General features: G+C 46.5%; 11 protein-coding genes across 11 annotated transcripts; 6 read left to right on the plus strand and 5 right to left on the minus strand.

Annotated features, from left to right (window-relative positions):
• Positions 1–459: 459 nt before the first annotated feature.
• V8C40DRAFT_165229 (alkaline-phosphatase-like protein) lies at positions 460–2,161 on the plus strand. Its single transcript, XM_083211526.1, has one exon. The coding sequence runs from the start codon at positions 537–539 to the stop codon at positions 1,971–1,973; it is 1,437 nt and encodes a 478-aa protein (XP_083076598.1). The 5' UTR covers positions 460–536; the 3' UTR covers positions 1,974–2,161.
• On the minus strand, positions 1,352–4,064 carry V8C40DRAFT_238141 (uncharacterized protein). Its single transcript, XM_083214384.1, has 3 exons — positions 2,887–4,064; positions 2,381–2,816; positions 1,352–2,323 (listed from the first exon to the last, which is right to left on the minus strand). The coding sequence occupies exons 1-3, from the start codon at positions 3,657–3,659 to the stop codon at positions 2,039–2,041; spliced, it is 1,494 nt and encodes a 497-aa protein (XP_083076599.1). The 5' UTR covers positions 3,660–4,064; the 3' UTR covers positions 1,352–2,038.
• A 185-nt stretch (positions 4,065–4,249) lies between these two features.
• V8C40DRAFT_165243 (general substrate transporter) lies at positions 4,250–6,436 on the plus strand. Its single transcript, XM_083211527.1, has 3 exons — positions 4,250–4,789; positions 4,857–5,856; positions 5,918–6,436. The coding sequence occupies exons 1-3, from the start codon at positions 4,540–4,542 to the stop codon at positions 6,210–6,212; spliced, it is 1,545 nt and encodes a 514-aa protein (XP_083076600.1). The 5' UTR covers positions 4,250–4,539; the 3' UTR covers positions 6,213–6,436.
• A 527-nt stretch (positions 6,437–6,963) lies between these two features.
• On the plus strand, positions 6,964–8,525 carry V8C40DRAFT_238145 (uncharacterized protein). Its single transcript, XM_083214385.1, has one exon. It carries the CDS (start codon positions 7,074–7,076, stop codon positions 8,196–8,198), a length of 1,125 nt encoding a protein of 374 aa, XP_083076601.1. The 5' UTR covers positions 6,964–7,073; the 3' UTR covers positions 8,199–8,525.
• V8C40DRAFT_285661 (alpha/beta fold hydrolase) lies at positions 8,516–9,563 on the minus strand (the record flags this gene model as incomplete). Its single annotated transcript, XM_083222416.1, has 1 exon — positions 8,516–9,563. The coding sequence occupies exon 1, from the start codon at positions 9,368–9,370 to the stop codon at positions 8,516–8,518; it is 855 nt and encodes a 284-aa protein (XP_083076602.1). The 5' UTR covers positions 9,371–9,563.
• Positions 9,564–11,323: 1,760 nt separating this feature from the next.
• Positions 11,324–12,791, plus strand: V8C40DRAFT_238148 (glutathione S-transferase). The gene is made up of 3 exons (XM_083214386.1): positions 11,324–11,552; positions 11,618–11,749; positions 11,832–12,791. The coding sequence occupies exons 1-3, from the start codon at positions 11,535–11,537 to the stop codon at positions 12,669–12,671; spliced, it is 990 nt and encodes a 329-aa protein (XP_083076603.1). The 5' UTR covers positions 11,324–11,534; the 3' UTR covers positions 12,672–12,791.
• A 20-nt stretch (positions 12,792–12,811) lies between these two features.
• V8C40DRAFT_285665 (uncharacterized protein) lies at positions 12,812–16,732 on the minus strand (the record flags this gene model as incomplete). The annotated part of the gene is made up of 4 exons (XM_083222417.1): positions 12,812–14,525; positions 14,587–15,574; positions 15,633–16,029; positions 16,084–16,732. 4 exons carry the CDS (start codon positions 16,730–16,732, stop codon positions 12,885–12,887), a joined length of 3,675 nt encoding a protein of 1,224 aa, XP_083076604.1. The 3' UTR covers positions 12,812–12,884.
• Positions 16,733–17,333: 601 nt separating this feature from the next.
• Positions 17,334–18,941, plus strand: V8C40DRAFT_273600 (major facilitator superfamily domain-containing protein; the record flags this gene model as incomplete). Its single annotated transcript, XM_083220507.1, has 2 exons — positions 17,334–17,486; positions 17,553–18,941. The coding sequence occupies 2 exons, from the start codon at positions 17,334–17,336 to the stop codon at positions 18,939–18,941; spliced, it is 1,542 nt and encodes a 513-aa protein (XP_083076605.1).
• A 533-nt stretch (positions 18,942–19,474) lies between these two features.
• Positions 19,475–21,917, plus strand: V8C40DRAFT_238149 (transcription factor domain-containing protein). The gene is made up of 3 exons (XM_083214387.1): positions 19,475–20,915; positions 20,980–21,751; positions 21,805–21,917. Exons 1-3 carry the CDS (start codon positions 19,591–19,593, stop codon positions 21,889–21,891), a joined length of 2,184 nt encoding a protein of 727 aa, XP_083076606.1. The 5' UTR covers positions 19,475–19,590; the 3' UTR covers positions 21,892–21,917.
• Positions 21,814–22,939, minus strand: V8C40DRAFT_285667 (NADP-dependent oxidoreductase domain-containing protein; the record flags this gene model as incomplete). The annotated part of the gene is made up of 2 exons (XM_083222418.1): positions 21,814–22,541; positions 22,605–22,939. 2 exons carry the CDS (start codon positions 22,937–22,939, stop codon positions 21,905–21,907), a joined length of 972 nt encoding a protein of 323 aa, XP_083076607.1. The 3' UTR covers positions 21,814–21,904.
• Positions 22,940–23,530: 591 nt separating this feature from the next.
• Positions 23,531–24,848, minus strand: V8C40DRAFT_285669 (serine/threonine-protein kinase; the record flags this gene model as incomplete). The annotated part of the gene is made up of 5 exons (XM_083222419.1): positions 23,531–23,629; positions 23,715–24,100; positions 24,155–24,311; positions 24,366–24,573; positions 24,634–24,848. 5 exons carry the CDS (start codon positions 24,846–24,848, stop codon positions 23,531–23,533), a joined length of 1,065 nt encoding a protein of 354 aa, XP_083076608.1.
• Between the last annotated feature and the right edge of the window lie 1,414 nt (positions 24,849–26,262).

Here is a 26,262-nt window from a genome sequence, read left to right on the forward strand (position 1 = left end):
GACTCGATGCTTTACTTGGGCATCAGCATTGCAGCATACATAGAAGCTCCATCTTCACGCATATGCGGCAATAATTCACCTCATTGGCTCACCGTTGCAATACAAGAAGAAGCACGGCATTTGCCTGCAACATCAACCTTGGCTTTGCCGCATATGCCGATCAATTTTGTTGACGATTACTTGCATGCAATTTGACAATCGGAAGCCTCCCGAATGGAAATAAGAGCGGCTTGTTTTTTAATTCCCTTGGCAGCTACATAGAGGGCGGCTGGGGGAGATTATCATGCGGCACCTCCAAAAAAAACTTTCCGCAAATCTATCCACCAATGTTGTTTTCTTAGTGTCTTAGCCTCAGGTGGAACCACGCTGTAATGACGATATATATATAGAAAATCAGGATCCCCCAGATTATGGGGTTAATTGTTGCCCGCTTTGCATCTTCTGCTTTGTTGGCTGACTGTATAAATTTCACGATCCTAAAGGCTCTTATAGCGAAAGTACAATAAGTCCACGACGCTGGATACAGCAACGGCATCATGGCGCCAAAGAAAAACATTCTCCTCGTCATAGCAGACGACATGGGCAAATCCCTTGGCTGCTACGGCGATTCTACAATATCAACGCCCAATATTGACCAGCTAGCTTCTGAAGGCACACTATTTGACAATGCCTTTGCCAGTACAGCATCTTGCAGTGGAAGCCGATCCGTCATCTACACCGGTCTCCACACGCATCAAAACGGGCAATACGGCCTGGAGCATTCCAACCACCATTTCATGACCTTTGATAACATTGACACTGCTCCCAAGCTCTTCAATGATGTTGGTTATCAAACCGGCATTATTGGAAAAATCCATGTCGGTCCCAACCATGTGTATCCGTGGGAGGTGCGAAGAGAAAGTCCAACCCGAGACGTTTCTTGGGTTGCCGAGCAGGCTGATTTATTCTTTCAATCGGCAAAGGATGACCCCAGGCCGTTCTTTCTGACTGTGGGATTCATGGATCCTCATCGGGACTCGACTCGTGGTGGATTCGGCAATGGTGATGAGAGCGTATCTGGTCCGGACGCAACTTATGATCCTGCAAAGATTACTGTTCCCAGCTTTCTCAATGACATTCCCGAAGTTCGCCAGGAGATGGCTGAGTACTACCGCTCCGTTGGCCGAGTTGATCGGGGATTCGGCTCAATCATGGAGGCGTTGAAAAAAGCTGGCTTCATCAACGACACGCTCGTTGTTTTGACGAGCGACAATGGCCCACCGTTTCTCAATTCAAAGACAACCCTTTACGACGCGGGTGTAAGATTACCTTTAATTATACGGAACCCTCAAGGAAAACCTGGACTGAAGAATCCGAATATTATTTCTTTTATTGACCTCCTACCGACATTCCTTGACTGGGCGGGACACGGTTCTACCACATCTTCTGCCTCAACCTCTCCTCCTCGACTCGGTCGCTCCATTCTTCCAATCATTGATGAAACTAATACACATGACGACTGGACAAAAGTATTTGGGTCCCATACTTTTCACGAGGTCACAAACTATTATCCAACGCGATTCATGCGCACATCGCGCTACAAATACCATCGCAACATAGCATGGAAGCTCGACTTCCCCTTCTCAACCGATCTCTATGCCTCATTGTCATGGGAAGGTATTCGCAATTCTCAGTTCCCGGTGAAAGTCGGAGAGCGCTCCTTGGAAGCATACATCCGACGGCCTCCGGAGGAGCTGTATGACATGCAGGAAGACCAGAGAGAAGTGGTGAACTTGGCGGATCGTCCGGAATACAGAGAGCTTCTGCTTGGATTCCGAAAAGAGCTCGAAGACTGGCAGCGAATGACAAAAGACGCATGGCTGGTACGAGATGGAGTGTCATTGTCGGAGATGCAAGGACACATTGATGCAGGGTTGAAGATTCCGGATCGATTTGACTTTGACTTGGCGGCACCAGGAAACACGCAGTCATAAGTCGGGCTTATTTTCTTCTGAGAAAGCATGGAATAACGCTGGTCGCATTTTCCAATCTTCCAGGGTCATGTCCAGTCGAGGCCGTCAACTTCTTGCTCTCGCTCCTGCTCCTGCTCGTCCTCGAGAAGGCGAGGCTGCCGAGCAATGCTGCTCGAAATTTCCTGCATCTTGTCGTGCAGAATTTGGAGCTTAATATTATCGCCACCGCCCCGGAAACATGTCAGAAACTCAGAAAGGCGGTTCAAAACGTCTCGTGGACCAACATTCATCAGTTGCTTGCCCTGAAATGTCGAAGGCAGACATAGCAGGATGTCGGCTAGTGACATTGCCACTTCAAACAACTTCATTTCCTAAGAGAAGATCATGTTAGTCGTAGATCACCTGAAGCTGAGCTGATTACTACACACCATCCCGAGGCCGTGTGCTTCAATGACAGACCGAGGAAACCTATCAATGTTCTGAACGACATTTCGCGCGATCTGATCCGGGAAAGACAAGCTGAGGCCTTCATCTGCTGCATTGGGCAGAAGATTGATGTAATACATGGATGTTTTCCACAAAACGACTCTCATCCACTGTTGTGTCAGGAGAAAATCTGCTCTCTGCAGGTCGGTGGAATTCCACGAAGCTTGCTGAACTCCCCTTAGGCGAGCATGCATGGAGGCAAAATACTCGTGTGTTTGCGAGGATCCATCGCCATCCATGGCGTTGGCAAAGCTCTGGAAAAGTTTGCTCAGACTGATGAAGGCAAATAGAATCGGGGGATTCTCATCCACTTCAAGTTCAGGTAGATCAGGGTCAAGCTGTAGTATCCTCGGAAAGTCAAATCGTGTAGTGTGACCTCTGGAGTGTATCATATATCTGTTAGTGGCCTTCAATCATGGGCTGAACTAGGATAAGAGGTTCTATTCACCTTTCCGTTACAAACAATAGCCAGATTGTGCGCAAATGCCGCTGAGCCTCAAGTTTAGGGAGGTTTGCATAATGACCCGCCTTATCGAGACTCAGCATCTGCGCAAATGTGATTGCTTCTCGTAGCAGCATAGCTCCCTTTCGAATATGGCCGCGGTTTGCATATGATACGTGTAAGAAGAATGAAGTTAGTAAAACGCTGATGGATGGATGTTCCAGGTAATCCAGCTCATGCCTCGCTCTTGAGGATTCGGAAGCCATGAATGCTCCATCATCACCTCCAAATCGGCCAAGTGCTTCATGAGATGCAGGCTTGAGCTGTGCTATTGTGACTGCACTGACCGCTGCGGCGAGGGCGTATGCTTCGATGTCGGTGGAGTCCCGGAGTCGGTTGAGGAGAGTCTCTATGTTGACAACGGGCCAGACGGGATATAGAGCTTGCTGATAAAGACCAAGATAATGTTCAAAAGCGGAAGACGGGACGCGATTCATGCCAGGGTAGATGTGAGGCTGATTTGACGACTGTGAATGAGTATCGCCATCGGACACGGGAATTGGGGCTTTTCTATTAATCATCGTCGCTTCCATTGCCGATTTATTATTTAACAGAGCTTCTCGTTTCCTTTGTGCCCAGGGCCCCTTCGGGCCGGCCTTCAGCTTCCTCCTCTCGGCCACGCATTGGATCGAGAGGCTCTGGCATCGTTTACATGGCAACCCCCGATCACATCTCACCTTTCGAGCTGCACATGCATCACAGGCCCTGTCCCGAGCCATCTTTAAGTCCGAATTCGGGTCGTATTCATCACAAGGAGGTGCAAGATGCGAAGAATCTGGTGGCTCCAACTTCACTTGGCCTCATCTTGGCTACGATATTGAGTTTGATGCTAGTCTGTTGCCACGTCCTGTGGGGGCGTTAGACCCCAGCACTGTGGAGAATCTGATGCGGGGATGCGAGACGATGAGATGTGATTGAATCTCGTGCCTGGCATCGTGCGTACCTGACATTAGATGGGAGAGTGGGTGGGATGCATCGTGTAAACCATCACCGCTGATCCTTCTCGTCCGTGACATCTTCATCCCAACTCGTGTTCGATCATTCAGTTTTCCGATTCTAGTGAACAAGTAATTAGTAAATGGGGTCGTTTCAAATCTCTCAACCCGTGTGGTTTTAAATTCATCGCGCCATAGACTAAGAGTTAGGCGACCGTACGAAGGCGAGTCAGCGCTGCCTTCAAAGATGACCGCCTCTTCTCTCTAAATTAGCTCCGATTCTGCTTACGCGCGGAAAGATTTTTGACAACGCGGAAAGATTTTCTAGCTCCCAATTCACATGATTGAGTCCACCGAGCTTCGTTTGCCAACTTCAGACCTACATCTCAACGGGGCGCTATCACCGAATGCTGGTAAGGCGACAGCTGCGTCGTCTCAACGAGGCATGGCCTAGTACCATTCGTGGTAGTTTTGAACAACCGGAGCATGGTTCGGCGAAGACGTGATGGCCGCTTGAATCACTCAATAGCAAATATTGCTTTCTTCCAATGCCCCGGGTGAAGATCGCTCATCGGCTAAGTTCGAGTATATATACTCGACAATATCCAACAATATTGCAAATACAATCGCAGGTTCTTCAGCTCAGAATTCAGCGCTCCCGACAATGGTACTATCATTTCTTCGAGAAAACCGATTCGCTCGGCACTTTACCCCTCGGCTGGCACTCTCCGTCTCTCTGATTGCCTTGTCTACCTTCAACTATGGCTTTGACAACCAGGGGATTGCTACAAGTCAAGCGATGCTGGCATATAAGAAGCAATTCGGAGACTTTAACCCAAAAACCAACACATATGCCATACCCACCTACTACCTGTCTCTTCTGAACAGCCTCAACTTCATTGGCTTCGCTGTTGGTACGTCGACATACACAACGCTTGATGACAACAAGAACAGGATATATCTAATCCATCATTACTTTAGGTCTTTACATCGGAAGCATTATCAGTGCTCGCTATGGCCGTAGGATGTCCATGTTTTGCATGTCCCTTTGGGCTATGATGTCCGCGACAGTGCTCATCTCGGCCACAACTAGAGGACAAGTCCTCGCGGGTCGCATCCTTAACTACACATATATCGGCATGGAACTCTCTACATGTCCCCCATTCCAAGCCGAGATTGTCCCTGCTCCCATTCGAGGCTTCGCTGTTGGAACGTATCAAACCAGCTTGTTGCTCGGCGGTGTCATCATAAACAGCGTCTGCCGCGGCACAAGTGGGCTTTCGAGCAATGCAGCTTGGAGAATTCCAATGGGTCTCTTCTACCTTGTCCCGTTGACAGTCGCATCATGCGTCTGGTTCATCCCCGAATCCCCTCGATGGCTACTACTCCAGGATAGGGAGGAAGATGCTCTTCGGTCTCTGCAAACACTCCGCGGTTCCGACCCAGAGTACAATGCGCTTGAAGACCTTGAGCTACTGAGGCTCTCTCTCGTCGAGGAGCACAACAAAGGACGGTATTCTGATCTTTTTCGAGGCACCAACCGGCGACGCACACTTGTTGCCATGGGCATGAATTTCTTCATCCAAGCCACAGGATCCCCATTCACCGCCGCATACGGGACCCTCTTTGTCCAATCCATCGGCTCCATTAATCCCTTTAATTATTCCATCATGAGCTCATGTATCAACTTCACCTGTTGTCTGATCGGAATCTCGATTACAGACAAGGTTGGTCGCCGTCCAATCCTCATGACGGGCTCAGTTCTCCAGGTGATTTGGCTATTCACCATGGGAGGCATCGGAACGTCGGCGAATCCCTCGCTTGTTCAAAAACAAGTGATAGTGGCTGCTACGGCTCTATCATCGGCCAGTTTGTGCTTCAGCTGGGATCCCATGAACTACATCGTTACGACGGAACTTCCAGCGTCGCGATTACGTGACAAGACCCAGAGAGTTGCTTCCATTGTCAATGTTGTGACGAAGTAAGTTTACTATGAACTATCCCTCCATTGCAGAGAACTCATTGCTAATTTTTTATCATAGCTTCCTCTTTTCATTCTTTACTCCGTATCTACTCAATGCGCCATACGCAAATTTGGGGGGTAAGGTGGGCTTCATATTCGGAGCTCTAGCTATATGCTCATTTTTCTTTGCCTATTTCTGTGTCCCGGAGATGAAAGGGCGGAGTTTAGAGGAAATTAACGAAATGTTTGACAAGAAGATACCGACTAGACAATTCCGCAACTACGTGCTGGAACACAGGGTCAGCGACAAGGTGGATGTGATCGAGATGGAGAAGGTGCCCGCTGATAGATTAGGAGGCATACCTGAGATATAGCCAACTGCTTAGTATAGTGTTTCAATTGCAACATAATTGTTTTGTGTATGAACTGTATGCTACTAGCTCTGCAACTCTTAGCCTCATCCGTTGCGCTGTTTTGTGTACATATTAAATCGACGGCTACATCATGAGATGCACAAGGCAGCAGCCACTGAGAGAAGGCTCTATGTGCACTTCATTGGTTACAGACAATACGGAGAGACTGTTTAACAAACTGATCTAGCCGATTTTAAGATTAAATGGTTGAATTCGTCGCAATAACAACTTCATCGATGGCAGCGGGGCTGGCCAAAGCAAGAGAGTCACGAGTTATCATCTCAACAACACAAACCAGGTGGTGAAGCTCTGTCGATCAATGTCTAAATTTAAATAAGGTTACATCCCGATAAACGGGCAATGCCGCACAGAGACATTAAAGTCAATCTACAGGCCCACCTCCGAAGCTTCAGCGTGATTCGAGAAGCTTATAGGGCAGAGTCATATCGTCAGCACAGCTAATTATTCCGTACAGTGAGGCTACTGTGGTGATTCGTGTGATAAACAAGGGACAGGGATGATGCTCCTTCAAGAATGAGAGTTGGCTGTAGGAATCCAACGACGCCGAATCAGCATATTAAAGGCGTATTCACACACGTATTCTATGAAACACACACGCTAAGCCGACAAACGCATGGTCACATCTGCACCACGAATAGAAACCCCTCTCTCCACTGCTGCCTATTTGCTGCCTATTTTGTGCCTCTCCAATCACAACAACAAACATTCTAACTAATGCTGATTATAAATGTCACTAGCAAATTTACATACAGCGTCTAATTCTCAAACTATTCATGTTGTGTCACTTTATGTTTTTCCAATATGAACTTCACAACTCAGTCCACAACAGGCCCTCAGGGTCAACGTTACTCCCGCCGCCCGGGTCTCAGAAACTCGGCAGTGCCTCTCCACCAGCGACTCCTCTCGAAAAGGAGCCATAAACAACAAGATTCACCATTGTTCTCTCTCATTCCACCAGAAGTTCGCACCAAGATATTTACCTATGCGCTGTCTGATTACGAAGACAGGCGTCGACCTCTCTTATACGATTCCAAAGCTTCCTTCTGGCGGCCCTCCCATCGCGCACCTCGCAGGACGAGCACTGAGTTGCTAAGGACATGCCGTGCCATTTATCGCGAGACGTGGTTTCTGCCGTTTGCTCTCAAGGAGCAGATACACTGGCTATGTGGCCCGCATGTACCGCCCGGGAGTGGCCAATGGAACGGCAACGCAACAAAGTTGACGCTTCTGCTAGGTGAAATGGCGAAGCAGGGCCAAGAAAAGGTTGAGATTGAGAGCATCCATGTGTTTGCAAACACGCGCCGCCTAGAGCACGGCGACTTGGGTGTACTACTATCGATCCCTGGATTGCATCCCCGCCGAATCACCTTGACAATTCGCTATATTGACTGGTGGGGCTGGGATTGGGAGTCTCCCGACATGCCCTTGTATTTTAAAGCTGACTGGATCAGCGCAGTTTCCAGTGGCTTTTCGCCTTCAACAAGCGAGTTCAGGATCGAGCTCGAAACTCTGGAACACTTGAAAGACCGAGTTGACGCCATTGGCAAACATATTGCCGAAAATTGGTTCTTTGGGCGATTTGGTGGCACTATTTTGTACGCCGATGTGTCGGGTAAGTGTCATCAGGTATCCCGCTGGTCTGGTTCGAGTGCTTGGTACAAGAAGCACAGAACAAATTATCAAAAACCCAAGGGTGGCAAACTGGACTATTACATCTTGACTATCACGTTCGAGTCGGAACTCTCTATCAAGAGAAAAGGAGGAGTGGTGAGTGAAACAGCCAAAAGAAACGCCGCAGACCCGCTATTCAGACATGTCCCCGCGAACCTCGGCGAACCATCCATCCTTGACAGATATGGCCCTCCTTCGCATGAGATGCCCGGTGTTCCAATGCTTCCTCTTCCGGATGAGGATGATGATCTTTGAACACGACTGTTACTTTTCCTTCAAATCATGCATCAAGCCTATCATTGAAGTCCTGTTTGATGCAGGTAAAATAAATTAATTTGTTATTTTGAGATATAAACCAGGCTTTCAAGTAGATTCGTGATAGGAGAACATAACCTCCTAAGTATAGAAATAGCCCGAAGCACTGATAAGCGGCTACATTAGTAAATTGATAGCCACCAGCAGCGTCAGGATGCAGCCGTGAGCTTTTGAAGCTATATACATAAGTCAGGTTTCATAACCAATCTTTTAGGTAGGGAGTAAGACTTCATTGACAATATGCTAAACGGAAGCTCTCAACTCTGTAGGAACTCCTCAACTACCTTGTTAAATTTGGCATCGTTTTCCCAAAACATAAAGTGACTGCCACCCTCATCTTCCTCAAAAATCTCAACCTTGCTGCCTGGTATGTGCGAAGCTACCCATCGGCTGCACTCTCCACCGAAAACGCTTCCTTCAGCGCCGACAACGAGTGTGGGAATAGTGATTGTTGGAAGAGCATCTCTCCAATCTAGTGCCACGTGGTTTACCAACAGCGCCGCGGCATCCTCCAGCTTCATCTTACTGCATTGCTGTGCCGTCCATTCAAAGTCTTCCGTACTCAGCAGTGGTGAGAACAAAGACTTCAAGAATCCTGATGCAAATTCGTAGCCTCCTTGACTGCGGAAACTGATTCCCATTTCGTGAGCCTTGCCAGGTGTGAATATCGCTCCTAAAGTCTTTGCAACACCTGGTTCCCATGCTGGATCTGCAGTCATACAAGGTGATTGGTCGACAAGTATGAGTCGAGAAACTCGTGTGCGAGAAGCTTCAAAAGCATCCCAATATGCCCAAATTACGGAACAGCCCATAGAGTGTCCACAGAGAACCACGTCTTTTAGGTCCAATTGAGTGATGATATCGTTCAAGTCTGCAGCCAATCTCGTCACTCGGTACCCTCGACCAGGCTTGTCGGAATCACCCTGACCACGATGGTCAATTGCTATAACATGGTACTTGGTGCTGAAATGTGCAATTTGCTTTCGCCATTGAATCGCAGTTTGGAACCAGCCAGGAAGCAAGAGTAGAACAGGATCAGACTCTTTTCCGGCAGTGATGTATCGGAGAGTTACCCCATCAAAAGTTGTAATGCTGCCGGAGGATGTTGACATATTGGAATGAAGGATATTTTCAACGGCAGGTCTCTGTATCTACAAAGGAACTATGATGTCGTTTGTTCAGCCACATTACGACACACTAGATACGAATGGATATCATCTTATATAGCCGATCGAAGAAGACTACGACAAATTAATTCCATAGTAGGCTACCCAGCTTGAACAGTAGAAATAAAAATATCCCATGATTAGCTTTGATTAGTTATTGAACAACGACTGGACGGAGTTTCTTGCTCGGTTTTATGATATATATCAGTCAGATTTTAGCCGTTTGCAGCTTGGCGGCGTATCGCTAAGGCCCTTTGGTCAGACTTCCAGCGGGGCATCCAGTTGCCAACTTAGAGGCCCGATGTATGAGTTGGGTTGGTTGACACTAAAGACCACGCTAGAGGTCTGACCAAGGCGTTTATCGTGTTGATTTAGAGTGCATAAATGTGGACCAGAGCCTGTCACAGGTCAAGACTGCGGTGTTACGGACTAGAGCTACGGTGTTGCGGTATGATGGTGTCGCTTCTGAACCATCGGCGAATGATGGAGTACGGGGTGTTCAAATACTGGAATTAAGAACCTTGACAATATTCAGGTATGTACAAGTAGTATCAGAGGAGAAAACAATGGGCACAAGGAAACCCACGGACGCACCGAGTAGTGGACTTTGTTCGCCCCCAAAAGAACGACAGAGGCAGCCTATTTATACATCCAGTCTTTTTCTTTCGTGCCAAAGTGCCAATCTTAGTTCATCTACATATACTCTCCGTAGGCGTCAGATGTCTTCATAACGCATGAACTCTTGACCGCCGTATTGCAATCAACTCTCCCCTATTGATTGGGTAGTGGAGACAACTAGGGGACACTCTTCGTTAAGCGACGCAGCATGGGTGATATCCCTTTTGTTTACTGATTCTGTTTGTAGTTGTAGTAAACGGCAGATGAATAGAATCATTTGACACACGACATCTGGGTTAGGATAGCATTTGACTATGCTATTGTGCCGTTGAACAGAAAGCTCTTAAGGTTGGCATATTCCACTAGGGAAACTGATCTAGCTTTGAGTCTGTATTCTGAAAGAAGAGACCAAAGCAGTCCATATCACAACTACTGGAAGCCCAAATAACAAAACAACAATATTTGTTTCGAAAGATTGGTGTTGCGGGATTGCATTTACGTCGAGATCCATTAGTTTACCTGGGGTCAATGGTGGGACCGACCGGTAATCTGACAAGACCGGTTATCTGACAACACTGTCACCCAGCGCTTGAGGACGAAAATAAACATAAAAACCCCCGAAATCATCTTCCGTAGCACAACTATATTCTGCATAGCGTGCTGACATTGAAAAGAGTGCTACAAACATGAACCTACCATCTAGCCTATCAGAAAAGGCCATGTGAAGGGAATTTGTTTCTTACTTGGCTGAGCGCGATATTGCTACTGCCCTTATTTCGTATTTAACTCTTTAACCTATTGCTATGTCTAGCCGTATGCTTAATTCTTAGACTTTGTATTTTGTTCTTCTCGCAAGTGCTGAGGAGCAACATATAGTGCATGCATGCTTACGGACACACTTTTTCTTTATTATTTGGACATGATAACTCCTAACAAGGCTGTTTTCAGTCACACTCCTTTTCTTGCGCTGTATTTACTAATACTTTACGTAACGGTAGTTATTTCTGTGCTGATGTGGAAGACAAACATTGCACTCTTCACACAGTTGGTTGCCAGGAATGTCCATCGCTTGGGACCCGTTCAACCCCACACGTAATACCGCATTTCATCACGACTATTTATCTTTCATAATGCTAATAAAATACAATAACATATCTATATAACGAAGCCGATGCTCTAATCCATGTGTAGCTCAAAATGCCCTAGCTTGAGTTGACAAAGGCTTGGAAATACCATCCCCGCGCCGTGGCTTTCAGATTTGTAAGCTTATTCATCCATCACGTCATGAGCATTTGCTTCAAAAGCTCATAATGGGGAGATATTCGATTGTAAAAAGTAATTCGCGAAATTGATGTAATTCAATATTTAACATCGTTCACATTTTCGTTAAAAGGAGTGCAGGAGATTGTTATACTATTGGCCTACCTGATTATAGCACCACCGCAGTAGTCTTTACCCAATCGTGGTGATAGACTTCAGCTAGTTGGACAAAATGCCATCGGCTCAGCAGGTATAGCGCCTAGCTCTCAAACTCTGGCACTATCATTGTCCTTGATCATTAATCCGGTCGTCTAGGTTTATCACGATAAAGGTCGTTTCACTCGACCGGACAGTATTTTTCGAAACTTCATCTCCAAGGACCCGAATTCACAGTTTCCAGCTGAGAAGGGTCGGTATGCATTATACCTCTCCCCTGGTTGCCCATGGGTAAGTGAGACTGGTTGTGCAATGCCATTTTACATCCTCTAAAGCTACTGAAGAAAGAATTACAGTTGACACTTTTCTTTAGGCCCATAGAACCATGATAGTGCGGCTTCTCAAAGGCCTCGACTCCATCATTGATGTCTACCAGGTTCATTTTCACATGGGCCCTGAGGGGTGGTACTTTAGTGGCGAAGGGGGCTCACTAACAGAAGACCCGCTCCACGGATTCAAGAAGCTCAAAGAACTGTACCTCAAAGCGGATCCCAACTACACAGGTCGATATACAGTCCCTGTATTGTGGGATAAAAAGGCCGATGTCCTAGTGAACAACGAATCTTCGGAGATTATTCGTATGCTCTATTCTGAGTTTGATGAGTTCCTTCCAGAGCATCTCCGCGAAGAAAACCGCCCTGGCCATGGTCTCTATCCCCCACAGCTCAGAGCTGAGATCGATGAGATGAACGATTGGGTGTACAACACCGTCAATAACGGGGTTTACAAGGTCGGCTTCTCAAGATCGCAAGAATCGTATGACGAAAACATACGTCCGCTATTCGCATCCCTTGACCGCCTTGAAGAGCATCTTGGTCACGGCAAGCCCTTTCTCTTTGGAGACTTCATCACCGAGGCCGATATACGCCTTTACACAACCTTGGCGCGTTTCGACGTTGCCTATCATAGCGTCTTCCAATGCAATCTAAAGTTAATTCGGCATGACTATCCTCGACTTCATTCCTGGCTTCGGAGATTGTACTGGGATCAGGATGAAGAGGGGCCACTAAGAGCTGCGTTTTATCGCACTACCGAACCAAATATCGGGCGCTATGCTCTGGGGTATGCGGATTCTAAATGGAGGATAGTCCAGGAGAGTCAAGGGCCTCTGATTGTACCGGCTGGGCCATTGGTGCTGATGGAGCCTTTGTAAACAAAGCGATTCAAATGGTAGGGTCTAACACTGCAGATTCGATTGGATTAAGCAAACAAAATGTTAAACAAGACTTCTATCATCTGTCACATCAAATTAAGATCAATTTCACAACTAACGTCTACAAGTGAAGTTGAAACTCAAAGACTACCAATAAGAGAATAATTGTATATCGATTCATTGTTCCGACCAACAGCTGCGCCATACGCGCCCTCAAAGCCATTTAACGACGTCTTCTAGTAGCCAATGAACCGTCTCCAATACCGTCTTCTCATCGTTTCCTGCATCTACGGATACAATGTCATATTCTTTACTGCTAGGCGGCTCATACAGCTCAATCTGGCTGTCAACCAATGCCTCACCCATATAATGCCCCTTGCGGTCTTGCAATCGCCCGACAAGAACCTCTCTGTCGGCTTCTAGGCTGATAAAAACAATTTTCACCTTGTGCGCAGTCATATGGTGACGAATCTGGTCACGATATGCTTCTTTTAGTGCAGAGCAGCTGATGACCACTGAACCATAAGCAAGGTCGACAAGCGTGCCCGTTGCACGTTGATTGATTCGATCTAGCCACGATATGCGATCCTCATCGGTGAGGCTCACTCCAGATCGCATTTTCTCAACGGCCTGGCGAGAGTGCAATTCATCGCCTTCGATAAATGGAACATCAAGGGCTTGTGATATCTGCTTTCCAATCGTAGATTTGCCTGTTCCGCAAGGTCCGATCATGACGATTGCCAATTTCTCAACACCAGAGGGAGAGGTTGATTTCTTCCATGCCCTTTCCTTTAGGTAACCGATGAACTTTGCGACATGGTCATCTAGCAGACTGGGAACTTTGCTCAAAGCTGGCGAGAAAGATCTTGCGACATCGGTGGCAAATAGTTTTGACGGGCTAAATGAATCCTTATCATACTTGGATGCGAAGAAGTCTGTCAATTTGATGGGTGGATTGGCGATTGGATCCAGGTTCGACGCTCGTAATCTTTTAATCCACTCCTTTGGCTCAACTTCATCAAAGACAAGTCCACATTTGCGTAGAGCAGGCAGAAGGTCATCGCTCCAGCTGAAGACCCGTGGATTGGTGATATTGGCGAAGAGACTACCTGCAGTCGAAAGCGATATGTCTGTGACAGCATCTGCTACAACATCAACAGGTAGCCATGATGGTGTTTCTTGGAGTTTCGGTAGAGCTCCTATCGTTATTGCGGTTTGCATCATCATAGGTACCGCTTCTTGGGCATTCCAAACACCATGCTCTGTATCTCCGATGATTTGTCCGACGCGCAGCACGCGAGCCGTAACGCCTTGAGAAGAGGCCTTGGCACAGATATGCTCAGCTACCGACTTAGACTGTGCATATCCCATGTTCTGAGCCCATGCAAAGTCTGGAGAGCGTTCAGGTACCGGGGTAACTGTCGCCTGTGAACATGTACTGACAGATGAACAAAGGTTCATCGTTGCCGGCGGCTGCGCGGCTTGACAGAGATGTATGAGGTGAGATACACCTGCAATATTGCCCTTTTCGAAGCTGGATAGATGCATATTAAAGTTGACTGACCAGGCACAATGAATAACAGCAGACAATTCTCTGGTTATTGTCTCATAGGATGATTTGGAAAGGCCAAGATCTGGTTCGGCTAGATCGGAGGGTAGAACCACGATCTTGCGCCGGGAAGACAGCGATAATGAATGGTATACCCTTCTTTGTATCATCGAGCTCACAACTCGTTTGTGACCATGAGATGTATCATCAGCCCGGACAAAGCAGTAGATTCGGTCAATATCTGGTCGAGAAGCTAATTTTGCAACGACATGGGCCCCCAGAGAACCGGTAGCTCCCGTAACAACCTGGCACAAACAAATGTTAGAAGGGGATGTGATTTAAAGTACCATGGATAAATGGACTTACTATGGATGACCTAGAAGGTTTGGACATAAACGCACTCGAATACTGCGCCACGAGTTTTTCCATCTGCTGTTCGATTGATGGCCCCTCATTCTTATCGCCACCAGTTCGGAGGCTAAGTAAGAAAGAACTCAATCTATTGATCGAAGGCTGCTCGAACACGATTTGTTGTCCGAGTTTATTCCCACCAATGTCAATTGTCCTAAGTATCTCACTTCTCATTTGGATAGCTTGCAGAGAGTCTAGACCCAACACAAAAAAGTCGTCATCGTCTGCAATGGCCGTCGATGAGCCAGCGGTCTTCTGAAGCAATCCTCTCAAAAACTGGCGAAGCTCTGGGAGGTCAAGCTGCACAAGCTCCCCAGACACAGTGTCCGCAAGATCATATGTCTCTTCAATTTCTTGTTGAAATTGCTTATAAAAAGCCTGACGGATTATGCTCCCTTTGTCTGTTCGAGGATATGAACAATCGTGTGGCAATACTCGAATCATGTTGCGCGAGATTCGAGCAAATGCATCCGCAGATTTGTTTGCTGACTCGATGATTGGCCAAATCGTATCAAGAATCTCCTCGTTGGTACGAGCGGCCAATCGTGCAGCTGGAATGAGCAGCATCCCAAGATGCGCTCGACCAGCACCAAATACGACGGCTTCGGCGACATTTTTATTGGATCGTATCTTTCCTTCCATCATAACAGGATTGAATTTCTCGCCGTTCACAAGAACTATAGTATCGTCAAGTCGGGCAATGTATTTCCATGCTCGAGGGATACTTGGATGAGGCTGGAACAGGTCTTTGGTGGCATAAGAGCCGTCGGGCTGGTTAGATTGCACCTTAGATGGCCATCCATCCAATACAACGCATTCGTATAGGTTGGGGCCGCGTGGAACCCATTGCAAGAACTTGGACAGTTTCTCACTCTCTCGCACATAATTCCACTCTTTATCGCCCTCAGCTCGGAAAGAGGTCATGAGTTGTCCAACTTCTGTCCTGTTAATTGTTAATACTACAGTTATTGAGAATTTGATTGGGTGGCAAATAGACTCACGCGCCGTAATGACCGATCAAATTAACTCCATTCTCAACAAGCAGGTTTCCGAGATCATCGGGACAGGCTGAGCCACCATACATCACAACCTTCAATTCTTGAAGAACGCTGATGCCTTTCTGTGTCTCTGAGAGTAGCTTCAGCGCATACGGAACCCCGTAGAATATCTCAAAATTATTTGCTTGCATTATTTTGAGCAGGTAGTCTTGCGTTAACGGAAGCTCAGCGTTGTAGAGATGAATTGACTTCCGGCTGTGCAATGCTCGAAAAAAATTGCAAATACCATGATTGTGAAACAATGGCAATGTGATAAAAGATTTCATGTTCATGCTCACGGAATAATTTGCAAGGCATGACTTGTGAGATTGGTATATCGGCTTTGGATGCCCAGTTGATCCTGTCCTCTCATCAACATTTGACTAGTCAAAACATGGCTCAGTGGAGGACTTACCGCTAGAGTGAATTATGAAAGCGATATTTTGGGTCTCAATCTCAGCATCCAGCTGAGAATCCAGCTGAGTATCGCCATGAGCCTCAATAGAGTACTCAAATACCGCACGGTCAACAATGTCAAGGAGCTGCAGGGAGGGCACTAGTTCCTGGACTGCTTTGGCGGTATTGGAATGCCTCTTGTCGGCAATAATTGTAGCCGCTGATGTAGCATTTATGAGTGATTCAACGGCTTCCACTGTGATTCTCGTTGAAACAAGCAAAACCGTATGTCCAAGTTTTGTCAAAGCGAGCAAGGTTATGAGATACTCGAAGTTTGACAGACCCAAGAGCGCTACCACACGCGGCGTTTCTTGAGAGGACTTTCGTGCGGGAACATATTGCGCATATAGATTTGCCGCTCTCCAAGCAAAAACATCAAGTTCTCGTAAGTTGTAGTCTATGAAGTCGATACCTGATCTCGGGTATGAGACAATGTGATCTTCGGGATAGGAGATAGCCCGTTGGCGTACCAACGCATCAACTGTTCGTAATGCTGAATCAGACTTGAATGCATTGGTAGCAGTGCTTGAAGACTGAGTGAGAATATGTCCTGGCGCGTTGCTGGGAGTATCTGGTCGAGAAGAAGGAACGTAGATTGTAGCGGGCATGGTGTCTCTAGCTCGATCTACTCATACGATATCGATATCATGAGAAATCTCCTTCGACGATAGCGGGAATGAGCGACCTATTTCACAAAGAAGCAAAGTCAACCATATCCGTGCTCTGTTACTAAGCTTGCCAAGAGTGATGATATCGGATTTGCTCATCGAAATCGTCACTGATGTTGCTTTGTCGATAATCCAATATTGCGGACTTTTATCCGGCGTCGCGATGATCTTCATCTTGGCTACGGAAAAAGGTCCGCTCAGTCCACCATTCTTTAGCTGAATGTGAGTGGAACTTACCCCAGATCATCAACGCGGGGCTAATGAAAATCTGGGGATTCGGTAGAGGCACCGTTGTACGAGTGTATGGGTGGGAGCAGGTGGAATTCTTGTTTATAATAAAATGTTGGCACATCCAGGTGATTCAATCACCAAAGAAGCAGTGAGCTTCTCTAGTGTTTCTACTCAGTCATTATAGAACCTACTTGGGTCAACAATCTGAGACACGCCAGCTATCCCAGCGAGATTATTATTCTTTTGACATCTCTCATCAAGCTTCAGCATGGCGGGAGACGCTACCAAGGTCGATAAACCTGATATCGTCATGGTGGATGATAGAGATGATACGAACCATGATATTGAGAAGTCTGCTCAAGTAACAGTCATTGACAATATACCCGTCTTGGGCTTAAGCGAAGAAGATGCAGCTTTCTACAACAGTATAACAGAAGCTCAGAGGAAGAAAATTGTCAGAAAGGTAAGACAACCTAAACGGCAATCTCAAATCAAATTGACTTGACGCTGATTTCTGAATGTGCTGTAGATCGATTTGCGCCTGGTACCGATGTTGGCAATACTGTACCTTATCTCGCAGCTTGATCGCGCAAACATTGGCAACGCAAAGATCGAAGGTCTTTCCGAAGACCTACACCTCGTTGGGAACCAATACAATGTTATACTGGCCCTTTTCTTCATTCCATACATTTTGCTTGAAGTTCCCAGCAATGTTTTGTTGAGGAAGTTTAGGCCCTCGGTTTATCTGGGCTCTCTCGTCATTCTCTGGGGCATCGTTATGACTATGCACGGTGTTGTCAAGAATTTCGGTGGCCTACTTGCCGTACGACTTCTTCTTGGCGTCTTCGAAGCTGGATTCTATCCTGGTGCCGTTTATCTCTGCGCATTCTGGTACATGCCCAAAGAGCTTGCCACAAGAATTGCATACTTTTACTGCACCAGTGCTTTATCAGGGGCATTTTCTGGCCTTTTAGCTGCTGCAATTGCGTTGATGGATGGTGTCGGCGGCTATGAAGGGTGGCGATGGATCTTCCTCCTCGAGGGTATTGCTACCACTTTACTCGGCGTGCTTTGCTTCTTCTTTCTCGTGGATTCGCCGTCGCTTTCCGGTAGATGGCTGTCCGCGGATGAGATTAGATTTCTCGAACTTCAACATTTTGTCAAGCAAGGCGGGCGTTTCTCGGAACAATACTCTGAAAAGAGATTCAACTGGTACGAATTCAAAATGGTTCTCACCAACTGGAGGCTCTATCTCCAAGCATACATTCTGTTGTGCATCTCGGCCTGTTCTTACGGAACTAAATTCACCCTGCCTTCAATTATCAAAGCAATGGGCTTTACAAACAACACTATTGCTCAGCTTATGACGGTACCAGCCTATGTGGCAGGAGGCATTTCTTCCATTTTCTTTGCGTACTTGTCTGATCGTTTTTTGTGGCGGATGCCCTTCATTGCAGCTCCCATGTTGCTCATCACCATTGGATACGCCGTGGTGATGGGATTCGACGGCAAACTAGGAGGAAGCCATACAGGGCCAGGCTATTTTGCTCTTGTATTGACGTGTATGGGCATCTATCCTGTTCATCCATCTGCCACAAGTTGGGCTGCCAACAACCTGGCTCCAGCTAGCCGTCGTGCAATTGGACTTGCCTTTTGCATTTGCATGGGTAACATTGGAGGTATCATTGGCAGCTTCATGTATCTTGACAAAGAAGCGCCTACTTACCACACGGGCTTCGGACTTTCTCTGGCATTTGGCGCCTCCGGCGTCCTCGCGGCTCTGTTGCTGGAATTAAGCTATATCTGGGCGAACAAACAGAAGTCAAAGATCTCTGAAGAGGCGGTCAGAGCTCAATTTTCGGAAGACGAATTGCTCAAATTGGGTGATAAGAGCTTACTTTTCAAGTATACGCTCTAAGCGAAGATATGCGTTATTGAGGTTTGGAGTTGTCAGTATTGGAACCCCGCGCTGGCTGCGCATGTTATGAGGCGAACTTGTGATTCCCGTGATTTGGAGATAGTCAGTTTGATGTTACTGTCGTTTATTGTTACCAGCTTTTTATAATACTTCAACTCTTGTGATTTCGCCCTGTTAAACAATTTACTTCGTGGCCTACACGATGGCCTCAAAAGTCCCCAATTGCGCAAGTGACTACATAACTGTATCGTATTGTTATAATGTAGATTCATGGCAACTAACTCAAATGCTGCTTCATAAGTCAAAACATAACCATCATACCACAATAAGCACTCTAGTACCTAGATCAAGTCTAGACCTGTCAAAGTGGATCATATTACAGGAGTGGTGGTTTTCGTAAGCTTCTCATTTGATGATATCCCCGCAAACGTGACATACCGTAGCCCCTGTCTTTTCCTCCACAGCTCGACGCAGCTATTTTAGGACTCCGCTGTCTTGGCTCGGTATTAATACTGCATCCTTCGGCTTCTTTTCCGCCTCCTGCGCTGTGTTCCTCGCTTCGTCGCAGGGACAACGAAAACTCACAGCGATCCAATTCCGAAACGAGGCGTCCAATTCGTATCCACCGCGCTTTTTGACTAATCGTCAAATGGAACCTGAGCTTACAAGCCAGAAGAGGAGCGTTGAGAGCGTTGAAGACATCGCTAAGGATCCTGCAGACCCTGTCTCTCGGAAGACGCGTAAGGTTAGTCGCGCTTGTGACTTTTGCAAGTCCAGAAAGGCAAAATGCAGCGGCGACCAGCCATGCGCAAAATGCATCTCGAGAGGCCGAGTATGTTTGTATGAAGCAAAGTATACTCGCGGTATGCCGCCTACGCCTCCTCCATCATCTGATGTTAGCCACCGGCGGTCTGCAGGCGGTGGCAGACATTCTCTGAACGAGACCTTCGCCATCGCTAATGCTGTGTCCTTCATATCAAATGCTGGCACAACTCCCAGTGAGAATGCACCGCTAGACGATCTATCTCAACGGCCAGGGGGGCCAGCTGCTCCCTCTCGAGCATCCCCGGAGCTTGGAATGGCGGAAATTCAAGGCCAGGTGTTTGATCCGACATCAAGTTTGGCTTTTCTTCATCGAGCATCAAGGCGCCTCTCTGCTCATGGGAGTAGCCAGGGAGCCGACGATTCCCGATTGTTGGCAGAGAACCAATTGATGTATATGGCTGGAGACAAGCCATTGGCAGTTGAAAGCGAGGGTGCTCAACAGCAGCCTTGTCTACCTGATCCAGAGGAAGCTAGGGACCTTTTGACTCTATATTTCGATGTCTGTATCGCGACTTACCGCATCTTGCATCGTCCTTCCACAGAGGCCTGGCTGAGCATTATGGAGAGCAACTTAAAAGAAAGGGTGGCTGTATGGCACGGTATTGGCCATACAAAAGCCGCCATTATATACGTAATGCTTGCAATTGCCAAGTTCCATCAGGAAAAGTCCAAAGGGCTCCCTGCCAGGGACTGTCAGGCCCTTCGACTAGGCGATGTTTTTTTCCGCTTCTCGATGCGACTTACAGATCAGGAAACAGGTTTTCCTAAGCTAGAGTCCGCACAAGTCCGCATCGTCCAAGTATTATACTTGCTCACAACCTCTCGCTTCAATCAGAGCTGGTACATATTTGGAAACGCACTGCAGCTTATATCCGCTCTTGGTTTGCAGCGGCGTGCAGATTGGAGAAGACGACAAAAGTCAACGGATTATATCGAGAAGCAATGCTCCCTCAGAACCTTTTGGACCGCGTATGTCCTCGATAACTATCTTGGAGTTGTATTTGGACGACCGCGTCATTTTCACGATGACTACATCGATCAAGAGCTACCAGATCGAATCAACGACGAAGACATGTCAGTAGATGGCCCCGTTGGTGATCCCGATGATCGTCGTGGGTGTCATACTGATGCTCTATTTTTTCATGCACGGTAAGGCAACATAGCCTTTCTCTCTCATGCCAAGTAGACACTTTACTAACTTATAAAATTACAGTATTGCCAAGATAATTGGAGCCGTCTCGCAGGAAATGTATACCGCTAAACATACCTCTGAGATCGAGAGGATAGCCGCTGCCAAAAGCTTAACGCAACGCATTCAAGACTGGCATCAAAGTCTACCACCTCATCTAGGCGCCGTTCATCCGTCCATTTTGATTCCCAGCTATCGAAGACCTGCTCTGGCGCTTGGCCTGGCTCACTCGCATGCTGTCATGCACGCCAATCGCCTCTTTCTGATGCGCTCTCCGGCATCTGCCTATATAACTCAAGTGAGCGATTGCATCAAAGCCGCCAAAGATGTACTCGAGTCGGTAGATACTATGGCACGCGGAAGTCCCATCTTCCATGCTTTCTGGTGGACGCATTATGTGACATTTTGCGCACTTGTAGTGACTTATGTATGGGTGATGCAGCAGCATCGCATGGGAGCTACCGACGATCCTGGTTATAGAGCGAGATTAATGCAGTTGGCGGAGAGTTGCCATGGCCACCTTGCACGAGCAACGGCTTCAAATTCACCCAGTCGACGATATGCAGTTATCCTAGAAGGTTTTAGAGCTGCTGCAATGAACCAGTCAACTCCGCAGCACTCGAAAACGCACTATACCACGCCGAAAGAACAACAGGGTGATCAAAACTTGGCCACTCCGATGCTAGATACTGAAGACAGATCAATCTTTCACCCCGTTGCTCAGAGCAATTTAGCGACGGCAATGCCTACTTTTCTGGACTGGCAACTAACTGATTGGCTTGATTTAGACTCATCTGTAGGTGTCCCTGTCTGCATACAACAATTTTCTCTCATGCTAACATATTGTAGGCTTTTTGGCCGAGTTTCAATTTGGATGAAGTAGTGATATCACCAGATGGAACTCAAGCGGGACATGAACAGAATTATACTACATAATAATCTACATCTTCTATTTCGCAAACTTCTTCAAGTTTTCCGGTCCTGCCTCTTTGGCAATGCGTGCAATCTCATCATGTCCAATCTCTTGAAAGATGTCAAAGCCCCATAATGACTGCCAATTATATCGCTTGTTTCTCTCAAGTCCGTTTAGCTTCTCGAAAGCCTTTTGAGGCAGTTCTTTGACTTGCAAATTGGACGCAATTCGGCCTGGCGTGATGCTTTTAGGCAGCACAACTGTTCCACGTTGTACACCCCAGGAATAGAGAACTTGACCGATATCCCAGCCCAATTCTTGGGCTAAATCCGCAACCAAGGGATCATCCACTGTTCGTGCCTCTCCTGTTTGGTTGTTTCCAAGAGGAGAGTAGGCCTCGATGAGAATGCCCTTGGACTGGCAAAAGTCAAACAACTGGCGCTGCTGGAGATATGGGTGTGCCTCAATTTGGTTGACAGCTGGGATTATTTTTGTCCTGCTAATCAAATCCTCGAGACGCTTAATGGTGAAATTGGAAACACCAATAGCTCGAACTTTTCCTGTTTGCAGTAGGCTTTCCATGGCTGAATATGTCACCGCTGGATCAACGTCGGAGAGGTGAAAGACGCCATCGTTGCTCAGTGGAAACCAGTCATCTCCAGATTTGAAAGCCCTAAAATGGCTCGATAAGTAAACCGAACAAGATGGTTCTTATATAATTAATATCAAGACTTACACTGGCCAATGCATCAAGAACAAATCCAGATAATCTGTCCCAAGGTCCTTAAGGGTCTTGTCCAATGCGCTTTGAACATCTTCAGGGGCGTGTTTTGTGTTCCAGAGCTTTCCAGTAATAAAAATGTCCTCTCGAGGTACTCCACTAGCACGAATACCTTGTCCTACTTCGACTTCGTTACGGTATATCGCAGCACAATCTATGTGCCGATACCCAGCCCGAAGGGCTGTTTCAACTGCATGCTCAACTTGCCCTGGGCGAGCCTGCCAAGTTCCAAAGCCGACTGCGGGGATCTTAGATCCGGTATTGAGGGTAAAGTGAGTTGGTAGCGCCATTGTCATTGTAAAGAAACGACGGGAGAATTCAAGCAAGCTTGGACGTATGATTGGCGGAAGCCTTTCTGATCAGCTGTTCTGTGACGGCCTTTATGTAATAGACAAATTATAGGCAAAATGTCTTTGGCATTTCTATGTCGGATTCTTATCCGCGTTGGCCAAGGCCGGATCCTCACACTGGCTGAAGACTAACTCGGAATCCTTTCTTTAAAATAATTGGGACTTTGTGGTGCACTAACATCTTCGTGGCGTTGACCCATAATGGCTACTGTAGTGCTTGTGTGCTGAGCCTTTATTGCGGAGTCTTGGCAGTCATTACTTACTTATTTCTGCTTCTGTTACGATTGGAGATTTGCTATTTGCTTTTGTACGAACGATATATGCTTACAATGTACTCGTTTTTAGAAAGTTTTGATCAGCTTGTTATGTAGCTCAGTGCAATAAGTTCATGTCGATATTCCCTCTTTGGAGTACCACATTAGACGAGGTACATAATGACTCGATGAATTGCTACTGTGATCCTAAACCCTTCCATCTCCAATTCAGCTTTTGAGTTTTGAATAACTGCTGTCCATTTCTTTGTTCGTAGTGCTATTTAAATGGCAACAGTGGTAGAAACTGTTGCTCAACTGTATTCATCTGTGCCGCTGCTGAAGGCCTACTACCAATCCATGGGTGCTCGAGAGCATTCTTTTTAGAAGAATAAGTTAAACCATTTTCAGAAGTTTGCGCCACATCATTCTAATAGAGAACGACAATAAGTGATTAGACGTACCTGGGAGGTAGGTCGTTTTCCAGGAGCCAGATTCATCAGGCTAGAAATGAAGTCTTTTGCCTCTTGACCAACGTTCTTCCAGAATTTTTCATGGAAAACTAGATATTCTTGAGTACACTCCTCGAGAAAATCCTGAATATTAGTACTCCGGAATGGTGTGTAGCCACATAATAGTACATATGTGACGACGCCAATCGACCAAATGTCAGCGGCTCGACCGTGTCCGACTTTCTGTACTACTTCAGGGGCAGCATATCCCCATGATCCAACAAAGTCGTAGAAGACCTCATTTGCAGAACTTTGTATGGCTGAAAAACCGAAGCCAGTCAAAATAACGGATGAGTCAAGAGCTTTCGAGGCATAGACTATGTTCTCTGGCTTTATATCTATTCGTTATTAGCGATGAGTATATGTTCACTGAGATTAACTGTATTGCTCACCTCGATGAATGATGGAATTGCTATGCAAATAGGCAACGGCGCTGAGGACTTGAAGCATAATGACTGTCGCCTCTCTCTCCTGAAGTTTGGTTAGATCTATTACACGATCAAAAAGACTGCCTCCATCGGTATTTTGCGTGACTATGTAGTAATTATCCTAGAAAAAGTATCAGCAGATAATAAACAAATGCATGAACATCATCAAACTGACTCTTGATTCAAACCAATCGACTATTTGGATTATATGAGCGTGGCTTAATCGCCGTAGAGTGTTGATCTCGCTACTCGCTTCTTTTTCTGCAGAGGATGCCTTTATCTTGGCAATTGTTTTGATCGCCATTAGACCCGAAGGCCCTTCTGCTACACATATAGTTCCGTCTGTTCTGTCACCATGAGGGTTTCCAAATTTATATTTTGCTCTGATATTCAAATTTAGTAAGAGTATTATAAGCTTACAGAGGCATAGATTATCATCTTACTTCTTTTTATGACTTTCAGGCTGCTTTCGCACTCTATTGAGGATGGTCTCCAAAAGTGATGAAGGAACAGAACCAAGCTTCAGATCATCATACGAGCTCGGAACAGGCGAAGGATACCCTGGAACTGACTGTTGAGGCTTTGAAGTGAGTCTTTCGACATTGTCAAGATCATTGCTCTTCGGCTGGCAATTTCCACTCCTCTCTGAGTTGCTCATCTTGTCTATACCAAGAGGATTTGTAGAACGCGTATACACTAATGTCTCTCGATTTCGCAATAGCAATTGTTTGTTCAGTCTTCCTTATTTTACAATGAGGAGTACGTTGAAACTACTCTAGGCATCTCCATCGGCGGGGTAGGCAAATTAGGATTCACCAGATCTATTCCGTACCCTCAATCCATTGGCGCCGAATATACACCACACGCGTCGTGTAATTTAGCATTTTCCTCCACCAGGCGGAATATAGACTGATACCAGTCCTGGTTAGATCACGGCGCCGTGTCGCTCAGCTGATATGTGCCTCCAGGTTAGCATCGTGACGGCTCCTCAGCGTTGTACTAGGTTCCCCGCATCACGGATAAAAGCAATTGTGTTGAACAGCAACATCAAAGTATATCGATGATACATTTATGTAGAAACGGGTGTATTTTTTAATTCTCAAGAGCTGTAGCAGCTTAGAGGTGCCTATGTGCATTGTAGGATGCGCGTCTAAATTCGTACTTCGACCATGTCCCAAAGCTGCCTCCGTACCAATTGTCTAAGCGATACAATGCCGGATCTTACTATCAGGTATACAACCGGATGTAAAATCGGCCGTACAGTTTATACCTTGAATAAATCTCTTTCTGAGTAGACAGGTTGTTGCAAACTTTAAACGCCGGCAAATCTCAGGACGCAGCAAACTTGCTCCTCTTTCTGAGATTTGCACAAAAGAAATAAAGGCAAATCATACCAATAATGAGAGCGCACTCAACCCGACCAATAAGCTTACACCTCTAGCTACGCCTCATGTTTTAAACATAGGTGGGGAGAAAAGGACGGTAGAAGGTGCGAAGAGACTTTGCCAATAGACGGGTAACTGCGAGAAGGATGGACAGTCTGGCTGGTATAGGTTGGGGCCACTGAATGAACTCTCGGCAACTACCACTCAATAACTCAGCATATAAGTCTATGGGGCTCTATTTCCCTAATATGGGAAGAGGGATGAAAACTCCGTATCGCCCCATAATAGCCGTCGCTGCTTATAAACACAACCTGGAGCGAAATGTACTGCGGTCGAAGCCGCCGAGTCTAATTCATATAGCATAGACGTGCTGGTTGTAAATCTTTCTTCATATTAAGTGGCATACTTCACTTGTAACAATATACCGATATTATCTTGCAACTTTACTAAAGTTTGTTCATCTACAACTTCTACCATCCCGCTCAGAATAGCACAGGGAGATGCTCGACGCGCGTGAAGGACCATTCGATAAAAGGGCGAAAACCTACAGAATCATCTAAAGCACTTAAAATTCGCCATAGAGCCTTGGTTAAAAAACCAATGTACTTTAAAAAACAATGTACTTAAAAAACTTTCTGCGCTGAGTGTATTCGTATCGCATTACTGAGACGACTTTTGAAAAGTCAA

This window comes from Trichoderma camerunense, assembly GCF_050948025.1.
Source record: "Trichoderma camerunense strain CBS 138272 chromosome Unknown V8C40scaffold_4, whole genome shotgun sequence".
In the NCBI taxonomy this organism is placed as follows: domain Eukaryota; kingdom Fungi; phylum Ascomycota; class Sordariomycetes; order Hypocreales; family Hypocreaceae; genus Trichoderma; species Trichoderma camerunense.